Genomic DNA, 17,428 nt, shown 5'->3' on the forward strand with positions numbered 1-17,428 from the left:
CTGAGAATACTTTATGGATATGAAATTGTGTGGAATTGAATGGTTGGATTGGGCTGTGTTGGTTGTGCTGAAATGTAGTTGTGGGAGGTCTGATTATTTATATCACGTGGTATAGCCGCCACTTGGCGCCCAGTGGTTGGCATTAACATTCTTAGGGCCCTCGGTATCACCCTTCCTTTGGCCGGGTCAAGGGTCAGCCCAAGGGACATGACACCTTTCCATATTCCAAGGAAAGGGAACCCATGGTCCGATATGAGCTCTGTAACTTTTGGCCGAGTTACACCTCATTATTGGAGAGCTTGGTGCAGTCTTGTAAAAGAGACGAATCCTGTTATGTGTGAATAGCCCATGGGTTCTGTCAGAGGTTACAAGGAGGTTATAAGGATGGTTGATGAAGTTCTATGCATGCAAGTTACTTTTTGAATTATTATATATTGTTTTCTGTAAAGATGTTTAACTTATATGTTATTTGAAATTGTACTTTGCCCGCTTAGCTATCTTGTAATCACTCCCTGGATACTTGTTGAATTGGAATTGTGGTTACTGGGTCAATTTGACTCACCCCGTGGTTATTTAACATTTTCAGGCGAGAGTTCAGGTGTTGGTCCCAAAGGCAAGGTGTCCGAGGCTTGAGTTTTTCCTTTCCACTCTGTATAGCCTCTGTTTTGGTATACATGATTTGACTGATGTATATTGCCAAACTTTAGGGCCCTTTTGTTTTAGTTAACATAATCATAGCCTTTCCACTGCATTCTAAACTTGTACTATTGGGCGAAGCCCTTTTTGGACATATGTGATTGTTATTTTGATTGCAATTGATAATGGGCAGCAATGGTAATTATTTTGGTGGACTTCAAATACCCTAGCCCATTTACAATTGGTCTTAATTGTATTTGAGATTCTAGAGTATTGTTGATGGATTTGATATATACATGAAAAATCAAATGTTGATCATTTCTTATTTGATTAACTATCCTTACTATTCTAGAACAGTAGCTACTACTCTGTTAAAGATTTGGATTGTTATTGACTTGGTAGATTTCTATTTGATGGGGCTTGCCCTTCCTATCATGGTTAGCCTTTTAAAGTAATTATCGTTTTGAAAATGTTTATTTACCATGAATTACGGGGGTTGTTACAGTAGTGGTAGTTATTTTGGTGGACTTCAAATGCCCTAACCCATTTACAATTGGTCTTAAGTGTATTTGAGATTCCAGATTATTGCTGATGGATTTGATATATACAAGAAAAATCAAATGTTGATCCTTTCTGATTTGATTAACTATCTTTACTATTCTAGAACAGTAGCTACTACTCTGTTAAAGATTTGGATTGTTATTGACTATGATAGATTTCTATTTGATTAGGTTTGTCCTTCCTACCATGGTTAGCCTTTTAAAGCAATTATCGTTTTGAAAATGTTTATTTACCATGAATTACGGGGGTTGTTACAGGTGCAATTGATACCATTTCTTTCTTATTATCTTGTTATAGCCGAAAACGGGTCCTATGTGTTGATTAAAGATGATAGTTTAGGAAAAACAACACTCATTTGTTACAAATACCTAATTTAACTAGTTTACTTAATTTTTTTCAAATTAACTGTTTAGTTCTTATATTAAAGACTGGAAGTAGTATTATCTTTATTAGATTCTTTTCGAGTTGTGTAAGATTCTATATGTGAATGTGATGAGATTCAACAAAAATATGTTATTATCTGCAAATCAAGTATTGTAAAAACTTATTGCAGTATGAGAACCAAACCCAATTTAAAATTTAGTAATTTTAATTTTTTTTTCCCATGAGATTCTCCCATTCATCGTCATCTAAGCCCTCGGATGCAAATATTTTTGTTTTGTCTTGGGGAGCAGAATGCATAGAGTAGGAAAAGGTCGCGTGATAGGTTAAAACCTAGATGTAGGGCTAAACATAGACCAGACCGGGCTGGGCAAGACATTAGCCCGTGGTCTGGTCCAGTTTGGTCTTCGAGCTGGTCATTTTAGCCTAAAGACTGGTCCAACCCAGTGGAGAAACTGCTACCCATCAAGTTGGGCAGACCAGACTGGATTGGACTAGGCTAATGGTCCAGTTTTTTCTTCTTTTTTTTTCAACCAAAGGTTGATGATCCAGTTGGGTTAGAAAAATGAGTGTGACAATGCAGTATGAAGAGTAAAAATTCATACATACATAAAGAATTGGAAAAGAAATATATTCATGATGAAAAATCACCCAGGCCACAAGATCTCAAGAAGAATGATTGAACCATAGAAAATTAGAATTAGAGGAGGAGATAGGACTCTATCTATGTTTATCACCATAACTGTTCCACATCGCATCAGTGAGAATAAAATACAGCAAGATAATAACAAGCTTCAGGATGAGTATTTAAAGATGGCGAAGAGGCCAGAGAAGGGGGTTGCAAGTCTGCAACAGTGAAGGGAAGTATTGGGCATTTGAGCACTAGATTGAAGAGAGAAGGGAAGTGGGTGCGGGAGGAGGAAGAGAGAAGGCACCGAAAACCTAAGGCTTAGGGTTTGAATTGAGTTTCAAATCATATTGGGTTTTGAGGATAGTGGTACTGACCCCTATCAATCAGTAGCGTCATTCTTTGGGGCTTGGGCTTTTTATTTCTTTTTCCTTTTTTTAAAATCAATATGATGTCTAATATATATATATTAAAAAAATAATATGTATCACCGAGTAGGATCGGGTTAACCAGTCCAGCATACTTACCCGGCACCCGATCCTACCCGATCTTCGGGTTAGACCCGGTTTGACTTGATTTTTATTGGGCTTTTTTTCCTTTTTTTTTTCAGGCCAGACCATGTAGATTCGAGTCAAACTGGGTTCATTGGGTTATAGGGTTTTGTGTTCAACCCTACCTAGATGCGATGTGTTGATTAATTAAATGTAAAAAAAAAAAAGATTTATTTACATCATTTTCAATATTAAACCAAACAAGCTTACAATGACTAATACCGCTTCCAATCCTTAATATAAGACCTATTTAACTAATTTGAAAAGATTAAAAAGTTAATTAAATTAATTCTTTGTAATAAATTGATGTTATCTTTTCTAAAATATCTTTATTAATCATGTGTTTGAATTACAAATTGATAATAATTCCACGATATATGCAACCACTATAGGGATTACTAGACAGCAAAATAAATAAATATTAAAAACAAAGTAGATTGGATTCTTATATTTAGAACCAAAATAAAAAAAATTAAACTAGCTCTTATATTAAGGATTGGAGGTAGTATTGTATTGCATTGTGTTTCAATCTATTACAGCCCAATGCACTCCTTAAACTTCGATCATTTGAGATCAAACTCCCCAAGTCTCTAGGGTCCCATTTGGTACAAAGCATTGAAAATGAGGGATTAGGATTGAGATTGCAATTGAAAAAAATCATTAAATAGTATTTAGCATGAGTAATTGCTTATTATATGAGATTAGGTAAACCCATAGAGGTGCGATTAAGGAATACCACTTCCTCTCATGATATTCTCCAATCTCACATACATGAGTTTAGCTAATCCTATAAACAAGCAATTTCTTATACTAAACACTCTTTTAATAGATTTTTTCAATTGCAATGTCAATGTCAATCTCTCATTTTTAATGCTTCCTACCAAACGTAATCTAGGGGTTTGGTGTTGATGTATATAAAAGAAAGAAAAATAGCGACTTAAGCGGGATGGGCATTGCGCAGTTCTATTTTTTTCCCCTAAGCAGATATATCTTTTTTATTATAGGTAATTCTATTTACAGTACTGTCGAGTTTTTCTTTCTTTTTACTTTTGGTAGGCACAGGTATTTTTCAATTGAAAGCAATCCTATTCAAGATATTATCAGGCACTAAATATGGACACCTCTCCTAGTAAGAATTCAAACTTTCATTTACTATATTATGAAAGACTAATTTTTTTTAACTAGACACAACCTGTCAATAGGTATAATCAAGTGTTAAATATGAAAGTATGAAATCAAATATGCTGCGCCTTCACTCGGAGAAATATGCTGCGCCCCAAGTTTACAGGCCCAGTGGAAGCCCCAATATTAGGGGGACTAACTTGTTTTGTTAGACCCATGGTATAATTGAGTATTAAATATAAAAGTGTGAAATTAAATATGCTGCGCCTGTTTACCCAAAAAAAAATGCTGCGCCTTCACACGAAAAAATATGCTGCGCCCCGCTCTTATAGGCCCAATGGAAGCCACCATAGCTTTCAACGCCAGCAGAACCATTTACTTGCGGGCCTTCAAACCCTTCTATTTTTTAGCTCTGGAAGTTCAAAACAGAGAAGAAAATGAGAAATTACTAGATACACCTTGAAGGAGAGAAGAAGTGGGGGATGACAAGTGGGGAATAACACGAAACCTCATCGGACGCGGAGAGGGACGGGGAGGAGCGGGCGGATGGGATCACGTGTGAGGATGGTGACCAGAGTCAACGTCATCGCCGTGCCCAATTCGTAAAAGCAACCACCCCCGCTCTGTCAGCTCATCACGTGCACTCCATGTGCTTGCTTGTTGGCATTCCTCTCTCCCCCATTTCAATTCAGTCTCTCCATCTATTTATCTTCATGTTTTAAAATTATTGAGAACATATAAAAAATAATAGTTTTCCGATTCTTAATATAAGATCTATTTAATTAATTTGATTAGATTAAGAAAATTAAGTAAATTAGTTAATTGTAAAAAATATAACACGTTTTTTCTAAAATACCATAATCATCTTTCTTAATACCTCATCTTCCTCTTCTACTTGATTATGGTTGAGGGAGTATTCATAGGGGTAATTTAGAGAAAATTCATAAATATGAGAAATGAGTCTTATATTTAGGACCAAAACCAACTCAACAATTGGGTCTTATATTAAGGACATATATATTTTAAATTTACTTCGCATTTATCATCATCAGTATTTTAATTCCTATAAAGATATTATGTTATTCAGAAATTTGAAGAGAATAATATTAAAATGGAGAAAACATGTAATTTAAAATGATATTTTTAGTTTGTGTTTGGTTTTGCAGTAGCAGTGTATTAAAGGCAGGGGGTTTGGGCCAGGAGACGAGAGTTCGTAAGAGCATAATGAAGGGGGAGGAGCTGCCAGGATTCTTACAGCTCCCGAAGAGGCAGCACAAGCAGAAGCAAGTGCATTGAATCAGGGGATTTGCGTCTTCCTCTTTTCAGGTTTGGGGAAACCGCACTCCTCTGTTTCCCCCACCATTACCACCGTACAGGTGTCTCCCTACTCTGGCACCACAGAATTTTTCGTAGCACTATTTCCGCAACCCCCCACTCGCGGGGAATTTTTTCACAGGAGATCTAAACTTAGAGGAACAGCATTCTCACTACTATTTTCGTTATTTCAAATGATGTTGGAGAAGAAAAGATCATCTTCTGTGGATAAGATTATGAACAAGCAGAAATCGGCTCCAAAAGAAAGCTCAGGAAATGAGAAGCTCAGTTTCCGACAACCAGGCCCATCAAGTTGGCAGAAATTTCCACACGGCTCTCTCTTTCTGTGGACCAAGCCAGATGGGCTCTTTGCGTGGATGTTTCACCTGCCATGCCTTTTGATGCGTCATCCTCCGCTGTTTATTTCATTGTGCATGTGATGCTGGGTACGTAAATCGACCTGATCCTGGCTTAGACAACTCTCATTTTCATATCTTTGATACAATTGGTTTAATTAATTAATTTATTTATGGGTGTAACCTGCTCGATCCGAGTTTTCTAAAAATTTGGAAAGTTTTGGTTTGTCCGTGTGCATCTGGAAAGTAATGATTTCATTGGCTAGTTGTATCCGCCAGATACATGACATATTTTTTTCTTCCTGGAATCATCAAGAATCTTACAAAGCCCATAAACATTTTCTAGCAAGAGCTTTACCTAAACGTTTGATGGCCTTAAATGGCAAATCTGCGTCAAATGACAAGGGCATTAGTTATTAGAGACGTCAAATCTGCGTAATTACCAGTGTTGGTGAGATTTTGCCTTTGTGCTAGAGATTTTAGGGATTATGTCTATCTGGGGAAAAAAAAAAGACTTCAAATGATTTTGGGTGCCTTAACATCCTTCAAGTTGCAAGGATAAAAATATAACTGAGAATAAATTGAGAAATAAGAAAGACTTTATCTTATAATAAAAACAGAAATACTTTAATTTCGGATGAGTACGTGAGATGGGAATTGGAATTAGTATTGATAGTACTCTTCCGGTGCTAAATATAAAACCCTTATACATACTAGTATAAGAATATTATATTCAGGACCAGGGGAGTTGTTCTAGTGAAATATTATCTCCTTGCATTACAAATTACAAACTAGATTTTATAACTGGAGGTATTAAAAGATACAATGGCTGAACACAAGTGATCAGAATATAAGGAAGATGCAATGGACGATATGTAGGGTAGTTGGATTGAGTAATGATTGATAGTTGATGCTTCATTCTTAATATTTAATGGTTGTTTGGAGGAGGCCTCTCAATTCATAAACGGGCAAACCCTGACCAAAGCTTTAATTTTAGGCAGCACATTTTTCACTTTGATCACTTTCCTTATTCTTACATTTCAAGCATCACTAGTGGACTGCGGAGGTAGTGGCTCTGGCGTGATCTTCGACTTAGTGACCAAAGCTTCTAGAACATTCATAGCTTTTTTTTTATACAATAGAACATTCATAATTATTATCATGTTAATTTTTTCAAAGCCTCTTAAATTGTCTTCGGTTTGAGCCCCTAAAACTACAAATCAATGGTTTAAAACCGGGACTGGTCCCGATGGTTGGACCAGTCAAATCGTCAGCCGGAAGCATCAACGGCTCGTTTTTTTCATTCAGACCGTTTGAGAGATTAGATTGGATTGAGCTGTATTGAACCGGCTTTTGAGCCGAAAGCCGGATTTGGGCAGCAAACCAGAACGGATTTTTAAAAGCCGGCCGAGTTAGAGTTGGAGTGGGTCTAACATTGTTGGCTGAAAGTGAAGATGAAATTGGAAGGAAGAAAATTGATAGACCGCAAAAGGGAAAAGAGGAAATGGTAGAAGGAAGAAAGAAGCAACAAAAGGAAAGAAAAGAAAGAAAAACTAAAAGAAGGAGGAGATAAACTTGATCTAACCAAGAAGAAGAACTCGAATAACTTGAAGGTTGCTGGAACTGGTGCGGGGAGAGTTTTGAAATTGTTAAAATGAAATAGGGTTGATGGATACAAGCATGTGAGGCACTGTCCAACGGGTAAAGGGGTGAGTTGCACAGGGTTTTGAAGAAATATGCTCTGCGAAAAATAAGATCACATAAATGCACCTCATGAGCAGAAATAAGTAAGTCTTTTAGGTATATCACACTGTCATATTACTCTTTCGATCCTAAATATAAAGCTCTTATATATATTAATATAAGGGTTTATATATACTAGTACAAGGGTTTATATTTAGGACCAAGGAGTAATATAAAATCTCAAGTTTTTTCATCACAGTTTACAAAAAGATGTTTACAGGCATGTTCATATTCTGTTGTGTGTGCGCTTTTTTTTCGCCATAATTTAATTTATTCAAAATTTATATGAAACAATTTTTTATTCTTTTTTTATTTCCTTTTTATATTTTTATTTCACTGTTATATAAAATTTATTTAAATATCTTTATATGAAACGATTTTTTGCCAAAATATAAATGACTAACATAATTTAAATGTGTATATGTATTTAGACAATTTATTTTTTAAAATTTTTAATGATTTGATATTTTATTTTTTACGCATATATCACTATATAGATATATAATATTATTTTTAATTTAATTATCTTGTTAACGGTAAGACTGAACGATCCAACCGATCTGACCGATTGAACTGTGACCATTTTTTGGTTCAATGTCTTGTCCGGCTTTTAAAACATTGCTATGAATTCAGTGCAACCAACAGGTAAGACCCAAGGTATTAGCGATTAATTTAATTATATTGTAAAATGAGGTCTTGTTTAATTTACAAGGTATATTATGTAATTCCCAAGAGGTCATGTGCAGAATTTGAAATACTCGGATGAAAAAATTACAAATTTTTTTTTACATAATTTACAAAAAAATCTCAGTTCATAAAAGTATCACTTACAAGTACTTCATAATTTGTCTTCCAAGATTTATTGTACAATGTTTGAAAGATTTGGATTTCAAAAAACAATAACAAAATGTGTTTGTATAATCTTACTTTTACCAAGATTACAAAATCCTCTCCTCTACTTATAAAGCTTATAATTTTGCTTAATTTTTTACGTTGTTAGCAATATTTGTTAAAAACCCTAAAATGTTTTAATATTAAATGAATTTTATACTGTAAAAATATAATTATTCATTTACCCTTTGAAATTTGGTGATCTACTTTCTTCCCCATTTTCCAGTTCAAACTAGGTTAAATAATTTAGTGTAGTAATATTTAAATAAACCCTTATGGCTAACCCTCGCCGTCGCCGCATGTACTCATATAGCTGTGCACTGTGCTAGCCGTAGCAACCTCATAATTCCAACAACTTGATAGGTAGTTTGTGCGATATGTATACTTATATTTGGTCCATGATAGTGACAACTCATTGGGTCCCTCTGATGTGTGGTGGAAATGTGAAACATTGAAATTTACACGTCTATAGCCAATTTGGTGTGGAACTTCGCCATTTACACTCTATCCGATTTTATATTATTCAAAAGCAGAACAGTCTTATCAAACGATACAATATCTTATACACTGTCAATCCGAATACTATGTAGAACTAGCCATTTATGAGGTCTATCCTATCAGACCTTATACTCGGTTTTATTGTACACGAGGTACCATACTGCGTCCCAAATGGAGGGGAGGATGTAGATTTTAACACTACTCATCATCCAACACTACTCATCCTTGGCATCCTGTGGATTCTGGAGTTTCGTAGATGCAGCTAACGTACCCAATCGAGTAAGATTCACATAATCCTGAGGAAGGTGAGCTGATAATCCAGGAAATATCAATCCAATCAGCCTGACTATTTTCATCAGCCACGTTTCTCTGTAGTCCTCACCTTCAACGAACGGGATAAGAAAACCTCTAACTAGCTCCCAAGCTGCATTTATGTTCATGGGTATAGCCCACAACAAGGAGAAGTAGTTCTTGTTTGGCTCCTCCTCCAAAACCTGCATTTCAATATACAAAACCACAAAGCTCTCAATTCATAATCACAGCAAAGCCCAACACAGAAGAAGAACACAAACCAATTGATTCAGTTCATACCTGCCCTTGATACAAGCTATTGAAGAATACGCATGGACCAAAGTGCTTGAACAAGAGGGTTTTGTCATCGTAAGGGACCCTAGGCACGACGTCGTTGTCATAGACATACCTTACATACTTCACATTGTACTTTTCCAACTTGTCGTCCATGAATTCACCAAGCTTTTGGTCCCCAACTCTGGGCTGGCCAAACGTATAAACGCCTTCTAACTTATCCAGCAACCATGCCTCGTCGTGAAGTGTTAGAACAGTCGCAAAGAGAATGGCCAAAGCTGCGCCCAAACTGTGCCCTGTCACTATAAATTTTGCAGTCTCGTTTTGCTGCAGAATCTGTTTCAGATCTTTTCTGATTGTGTAGTATGCAAACTGCTTGTGTTCGGCGTCACTGGTTTCGTCTATCTCCTTGGGCCACCCACCATTCTTCTGGAGTCCCAAAGCCTTCATGAAGCCTGCATGGATATTGCCCACTTTGGGAATCTCGTACCATGATATGTCCACATCTGTGATCCATTGGTCAGCATCAAATGGCTCTGTGCCCCGAAAAGCAACTACGATCAAGTTGGGTTCAGGCTTTGTGTCTTGGAACATGATTGCTTGGGTGGAGTCAGCTTGCTGATATTCTGCACACCATTATTTTATTTTAGTTAAAGTGGAAAAAATATTCCCCACTTGGATATAAACTATATGCTTGTTCTACCAACTGCAACAGCGGACAAAAAAATTGATAAACGAAACTCTCGGAAAAGTTGATAATTTGATTAAGTAACATTGTTTGTCTGTTACTTCATTGATAATAATCAATCATGTGCGGAACAAAATATTTTGGGTTATTAGAGAGTGATCAGGTTAAGTCTTTGTCGATTCTCTAATATCATAAAACATTTACTTGGGAAACAATGTTCAAAAATAGTTTGTGAATGTCTCGAGTATAAGAAAGTACAAGTTCAAGGTTAAAAAAAAACCAAGAAAGGAAGAAAGAAAGAAAAGAGTGTGTGTGTGTGTGTATATATATATTTTTTTGGGTGATAGAAATTATATTTAATTTGATCAAAATATATATAGAAAGTCTGGCTGCAGGTACCGTAATCTTGGGTACAATATTACTGCCAATGACAAAGTTAGAAGAGGGAAATGACTTACCTTTAAAAAAGAAGGGGGAACCGACAAAAGTTGAGGAAGGAGTCAGATGGCTCACATTTAGAGAAAAAGCAATTAATTAACAATTTGGACACTTTAATTTCAACGATTTAATTTTTGTACTCATATGTATTAATATAACTACTTGTTTCAAAGTTCAACTTTTAGACATCGAGGATTAAAAAAAAACACGTAATAATTTATTTTGCACTACAAAATTGATTTAAAGTATTATTCCTCATGTTCTAAATATAGAAACTCATTTAATGTAATTTACACTATAAAGTGAGTCTTATATTTAAGATCGGAAAAATAATTTTTAAGAATATGAATAATTAAAAAAAAAACAGAGAGACAAGAGGAGCCAGATTCAAACAGAGGTTTTTAGCATGAGAAATATAATAGGGAGAATCCCAATTAAATCCAGCCGAAATACCTAAATTCAGATTTAGGCTTGCACTTTTAGCAAATTCCTAATCAAGCCATGAGACCTAATTAGGGATTTCTAAATGTTGTTAAATAACTAGAATGCCCTTCTTCAATTAAAAAGAAAATTTGATTAATATACCTCTCCCAAGTAATTCCTCATCTCTTATGATTTTTTTTAGACCAAAAAACATATAAGTAATTTTACAATGTTTGAAATTTGTATATATAACTTACACTATTAAAAATATTTTAATAAAACATGTTAAATTACAAATATAAGTAAAATTATAAATATAAGTAAAGTTTAAATAAATTTTTTTAATTTTCATTTTTTATAATTTACGTTAGTTTTATTTATTTAAACAATGTTGGATCTAACTGAAAACGTAAATGATTACGATTTAATATTAAATTTTTATTATTAAAATTTGCTAACAGATCCCCCTCTTCAAATTAAGCTTTTTATATCAGGCAAAAAAAAAAAAAGCTTTTTATGCAGTCTCACTGGCGGTAATAAAAGCAAATACATAACATTATGGTTATAATTAAGTAATATACAAGTAAACAGAAACCATGAAAACATGCACGGCTTTTAATCTATGAATCTATAATATTCTCCATATAATATAACATTTTTAGAAATTCACATTATTAACAAGTTTCCGCGTGAGATTATTCTAGTTAGGTCAAATAAATATATTCAAGTGATTAAACGAAGTTTAAAACGTTTGATTTCAACAAATTAAGGTTAGGCGGGAATTATATGATGCCAATATATGAGTCAGCAGATTCTAAGAATTATCGCTCGTGGCTAGCCAGTCGGAACTTTCCCCTCTTGATTTGTCTTTATTTTTTGTTCAAAACGTGATTTAGGCTGTAAAAAGGAAAAACGCATGCATATGGAATAGGAATCATCGTAATTTAAGCAACTCAGGTTACCCCTTTTAACTGTGATGCCTGCCAGGCTGCCACTTTGGAAAAGTTATATATTCTCAGAAAATCAAGCAAAGAGGTTGTGTCTCGCCTATTAAATATTCACTAGATTCAGATCTATTTCGTGTTTTGAAAGAAAAAATTACAGAAGCATATTCCATGCTCATCACAATAATAAGTATGAAATGCTCATCATAATTTGAACTATCCAAATCAATTTAAATCGTTTTGATCTAATTTAAATTTTTTATATATTTTAATCAACTTTTTGTTGTAGTAGATACAGAATTTAAAATAAATATAATAACATAACTAATATATATTTAAAAATAAATTTATCATTAAAAAATTATATGTTAAAAATCTTAAATCTAAACCATCCATATTAGATTTTGAATAATTTAGATTGCATTATAATGATGAGTACTAAATGAAGACCCAAAAATTACTCAAGGTTTGCTTCATAGTTACCGTTCCAGAAGTTGTAGAACCTCAAGGAATCCATCTGCAATAACAATCACAGAGAAAAATAAAATTAAAAAGACAATACCCTATTCGATCATTAGAGAAACAATAATGAAACAAATGATGGGGTATTTTTTCCCGTAGCTAATATTATATAGCCCGGAGAGACAGTCATGATGAATAATAATGAGAGGAGGTAATGAAATGAACTTACATCCCAATAATCTGTGACAACAGTTTCAACGAGGTTCTGATTCTCGTAGGATAATTTAGAGGCCATCATAGACAGCATGCCTTTATACTTAGCATCCTCAGGTGTAATACTCTTGTCTAATTTCATTCGCGGGTCAAGGATTCCTACCGCCGATTTGAATTTCGCCGATGATCTCTCCGGTAACCTTACCGCTCCTGCACATATCACACCACCGACATTAATCCACATGCACGCACATACATTGAGCCATGGAATAAGGAAGGTTTTCTAGTGAATAAATACTACTCCTCCGGTCCTAATTATAAGACCCAATTGACTTATTTGAGGAGATTAAGGAAGTAAGTTAAGTTGGTTATTTATAATAAATAAGTGTTGTTATTCCTAAAATATCCTTGCTAATTAAGTATATTGGCTAAAACTATTATTATTAGAAGGATTATCTTGGAAAAAAAATACATAAATATAAGAGAGAAAATGGATTGGGTCTTATAATTAGGACCAAATAAAAAGTCAAATTGGGTCTTATAATAAGGACCGGAGGAGTATATATATTTTGATCATGAGACGACGAACTAACCTCTGATAAAGTTGAACAAAAGCCTTATGAAGCCGCCATTGATTGAAACAAGGTTAAGCCACGTCTCTACCAGGGAGCCTGTTTTGGCGAGGGACCATTTGGAGGCGAGGAGGACCATCTGAACCACGACGGAGATGAAGAGGATCCATCGACGTCGAAATTCTGTGTATTGGAGCTCTGCGGGGCACTCGATGAACTTTCTGTTTTCTAATTTAGAAGAAAAGGGGAGGCGAATGAGATCTATCACACTCGCTTCTTCTGGCTTCAGCAACAGGTAATCGCCGCCAAAAGGTTGCTTGGATGCCATTGGTGGCTTTAATCAATGAGGAATCTTATTTAACAAAAGATAATGATGATGATGAGGATTTATATATATGAGGTGAGTCGTAGTGTCAACATCTCAAACTTTGGACGAGGGTTTTCATTCGATCATGTTTAATTTGTGTGGTCTATATGCAAGCTAGCTAGCTAGTTAGGTCTTACCAGGTAAAACGTGAAACTTTATTATTTACAATAATATTGGAGGGTTAATTTCCTCAGCTGAACAAATCATCATCAATTGAATAATGACTTGTATTATTCTGATATTTTCTTTCGCTGGCGGGGCCTATGCAACATAATAGTAATACTGAACGATAATGTAATTTAATTAATTATAATTGCTTTAATGTTCAATTAATTTCTGTTTACTTCTTTTATGATTAGTTATTACCATCAAAGAATCACATAATTCAACGATGAGTTTCAGTTTATATATAATCCTAAGCCCTAACTAGATTGAGAACAAGAGTTTTGTTATCAATAATTTATTAAGTTAAATGAATAGTGAAAGTTAAATTAGTTTTGGTTTTCTACCAGAAGAAAATATCACGATGAGGACTTGTCATGATTGTATCTTTTTGATAAGTCGATACGGATAATGGATTGTTGAGAATTCGCAAAGGTTTATTTCCACGCATAGCGTGCAAAGGAATAATATTATTGCAGGCGATTGCATTATACTACGCATATATATAATGAATGATTTTGAAAAATTGGGGGGGGGGGGAAATTACGTAATTATGGAAGATGTTTTATAATGTTGGGAAAACCATATTGGAGGTACCTATACTTTCTCTCAATTTTCAATTTGGTACCTATGTGTTTTTTGTTCTTAACTAAATCTTTAATTTTGCTCTATTAACATTATTAATCCTTATGTAGAGACTAAAAATATCAATAGAACAAAGTTATAAGAGTTAATGTTGCTAAAAAGATAAAATTAAATGTTTAATTAAAGGGAAAAAAACACATAGGTACCAAATTAAAAATTGAGAGAAAGTATAGGTACCTCCAATATGGTTTTTCCTATAATGTTTTATTTGTTGCATGATTAAAAGAACTCGGTCCCGCTTCATTAAATACGTAATGCATTTTTTTTTTAAATATGCCTTTATCAATAAAGAGAATAAGTAAAAAGATGTTATAAATAAATTAAAGAATAAAGAGAATATATGATTAGGGTCAAATTAGGAAAAAAATGTATTAAATACTTGGAGAAAAGTGAATGCTATTTTATAAAAAATTCAAACCTCTCTAACAAAGTTTATCTCATATTTTAAACTAGAGGCAGTATATGATTAAAAGAACTCGGTCCAGCTTCATTATATGATAAATAGTACTCTCTACGTTCCTTATTATAAGAGACATTTGATGCTTATGGCATGTTTCCATATACAAGAGACACTTAAAAGTTGTCTCTATTTTTTTGTATTGATTTCCTATTTTACCCCTATTTATTTTGTCTCCAACTCATACTCACTCCCTCCCACTTCTCTTTCTTTTAATAATTTAATTGTTCTCTCTCATACTCTCTCTCCTTATTAATGGGGACATTGTTGGAAAAAATATTATACTTTTTACACATTAATTGCCCTCAACTAATTTTAACTGTTTTTTTTATCAACGTGATTTGGTTATTTGTCTCTTATAATAAGGAACGGAGGGAGTATGTCATATACATGTAAATTAGAAGTTGAAGGAAATAATAATCCAGGCCAAGCTAGCAAAACGCGGTCACATAATTAATTATTAAGCAGAAAGTCAATGTTAATTTCTTCTAAGCGGTGTTTGGCTTGTGTTCTATGCCGTAGATTCCTCCATATGCAAATGGCCTATTACAATATTTCATTATTTAGTATTTGTACTGATCAACAAGAGATCCATTGTTTTCTCATTTCATTGAGATCTATTTTTAAAGTCGAACTTTGCTTGATTCCCCGCGTCGATAATTGTCCCCTCCTGCAGTCTGAAAAAATGAAAACAAAATAAAGAAAGCTGAGGATGAACCAGGTACATACGTTTATACATACTCGATTTGAAGATCAATAATAAAAAGAGTGAAACCAAGGGGGATTTGATTATACATACGTTTATACATACGTTTATACATGAGAGAGTAAAGGTTAATTATTCAGCATTGATCAGCCGCCACTTAATTTGAAAGTCATACGTGGGATGCTTGAACGAAGGTGGCCGGGGAGCCTAAAATATTAGCAAGGTTGAGATTATATATCCGTATAATTAAATCTCGCACTGATTATCGGACGTATTAAGACGGTTACATTTGATTATTGTTGGGTTATGTCAAATCATTGTTCCAATTCTAAGCCGCCACGCGTACGATGTATATAAATAATAACCACTCTACCAATTAGAGGAAGTCTTTATCCGAATCTCATCTTTATTTGACTGTTTTTTATTACACTTTTTTTTTTTTTTGGTTTAGGCGTGAGGACCATTAACGTGCGTAGCTTCAATCAGGGGCAAAAACTAATCATCCCAATAACAAGAATTCAAAGAGTGACCATACACGCCACGCCCCAGTTTTTGTCACTGAGCAGAATACCGAAGAATGCATTGACCTCGAGGATAATGTGTTTTTAGTGATTTCCATGAATTTCTGCTTCACTTGTATGGTCTGGACTCTTATAATTCTTAACTCTGCAATAACGTCATTTAGCCCCAATTTCCAAATAAAAAATATAGGTGATTCGAGATGAGCAAGCATCAGAAATATAAAGGGTTTAAGATGGCCTATTTATTTATTTATTTGCAATCTTAAATCTTAAATTTTTCGTAACTCCTAAAGTTGAGAAGTCGAGAATGAGAGGCTTAGTGTAAATAATACATATGATTACAAAATTATTTCCCATGAGCCTATTAAAACAATCTAGTCATACTCGTACCCTTATCAACCAGATCAAGTTCTAACTGCGCAGCGAGTTCTTAATTTCCGTTTTCATATATAGATTTCTTCTATGTTTCATACTCAGCTTCACGTAACTTCTAAACCTCGATTCCAAACTTAAATGAGAAAAGAAAAATATTATTTTAGCTGAATATATTATGTAATTGATGGGCAAAATTTTTAAGTTGAGCCGCTGTTTCTTTCGAACTGAATGGATTTTCATGAAGGAAGTGATTATTGATGCAGAGAAAGAAACAGATCTTCAGTATTGGCTGGGTTAGTTGCCAAATAGTCTAGCCCAGAATATAATTCATTCATTTTTTTAATTAAGTAAAATGGAATAGCAATTAAAAGGAATTCATCATTGACATCCCATATATAGTTGTTAGAATGCACTCAGCATTATCTTTGTATAAACTAATAATCAGAACATTAATATTATTTTGCATTCTGAATGATTCAAGATAAAAAGAAAAATTTAGGAAATTAATAAGACAATATTTGAATTTCTCAATTTACATATAAACAATCTATACATGATTTACAGGCAATACTCATTTTAAATATATGCATCGGATTCAAATTTAAACACACATATGGAGTTGAAGCCAAGTTATTTTTAACCCCTGTAATACTCATACATGTGCAAAACTAAATCTAGAATATTTTAGGTATGTCTGCACTATATGAGATTTAAATGTTATATTGCCTTGAAATGAAATTTAAAGAAAGAACTTTGAACAAAACAAAAAAAGAAATTTGAAGAAAGAACAAATCCACCCCACCTAATTTAGGGCACCCTTGTTCTTGCATCATTTCCCGTCCGATATACGAAAAAGAGGGCCACAATGACACGACAGGTTCCGTTACCTTTGAAGAAATTAATTTTCGCTCTTCCTGTTACTGGCTGATGAGCTGAAAATAATTAATTAAACAGTAATATAATGAAGGATACGCAATGTGTTGATTTAACATTCGTATTATCTTTCACAGTTTTGTCATCTCCGGGTTACGTTGCGTGAACCAGTGGGTGTGATTTCCTTTGTTGGAATATTAGTGATCAAAATAGTAATCTAATTTAGTATGTGGTGAATAGAGTAGAAATAGGTCGCATGATATAGGTTTTCGTTGAAGCAATTGATACTTTATCTTCCTTGTCCTGATACTAACTT

The 17,428-nt window shown here is 34.0% G+C and overlaps 1 protein-coding gene across 1 annotated transcript; it reads right to left on the minus strand.

Annotated features, from left to right (window-relative positions):
- Positions 1-8,885: 8,885 nt before the first annotated feature.
- On the minus strand, positions 8,886-13,334 carry LOC114761700 (uncharacterized). The gene is made up of 5 exons (XM_028951128.1): positions 13,028-13,334; positions 12,451-12,644; positions 12,243-12,276; positions 9,273-9,892; positions 8,886-9,175 (listed from the first exon to the last, which is right to left on the minus strand). Exons 1-5 carry the CDS (start codon positions 13,332-13,334, stop codon positions 8,897-8,899), a joined length of 1,434 nt encoding a protein of 477 aa, XP_028806961.1. The 3' UTR covers positions 8,886-8,896.
- Between the last annotated feature and the right edge of the window lie 4,094 nt (positions 13,335-17,428).

This window comes from Neltuma alba, unplaced genomic scaffold, assembly GCF_004799145.2.
Source record: "Neltuma alba isolate B1F8T4 unplaced genomic scaffold, ASM479914v2 tig00011128_pilon, whole genome shotgun sequence".
Taxonomy (NCBI): Eukaryota; Viridiplantae; Streptophyta; class Magnoliopsida; order Fabales; family Fabaceae; genus Neltuma; species Neltuma alba.

What these genes read in the sequence shown, in the direction of transcription:
- LOC114761700 (XM_028951128.1), bottom strand. Translation starts at nt 13,334, where the DNA reads ATGGCATCCAAGCAACCTTTTGGCGGCGATTACCTGTTGCTGAAGCCA. An exon ending in TTGTCACAGATTATTGGGAT is followed by an intron (nt 12,277 to 12,450) that starts GTAAGTTCATTT and finishes TTGTTATTGCAG; the next exon opens with ATGGATTCCTTGAGGTTCTA. An exon ending in GTTCTACAACTTCTGGAACG is followed by an intron (nt 9,893 to 12,242) that starts GTAACTATGAAG and finishes AATGGTGTGCAG; the next exon opens with AATATCAGCAAGCTGACTCC.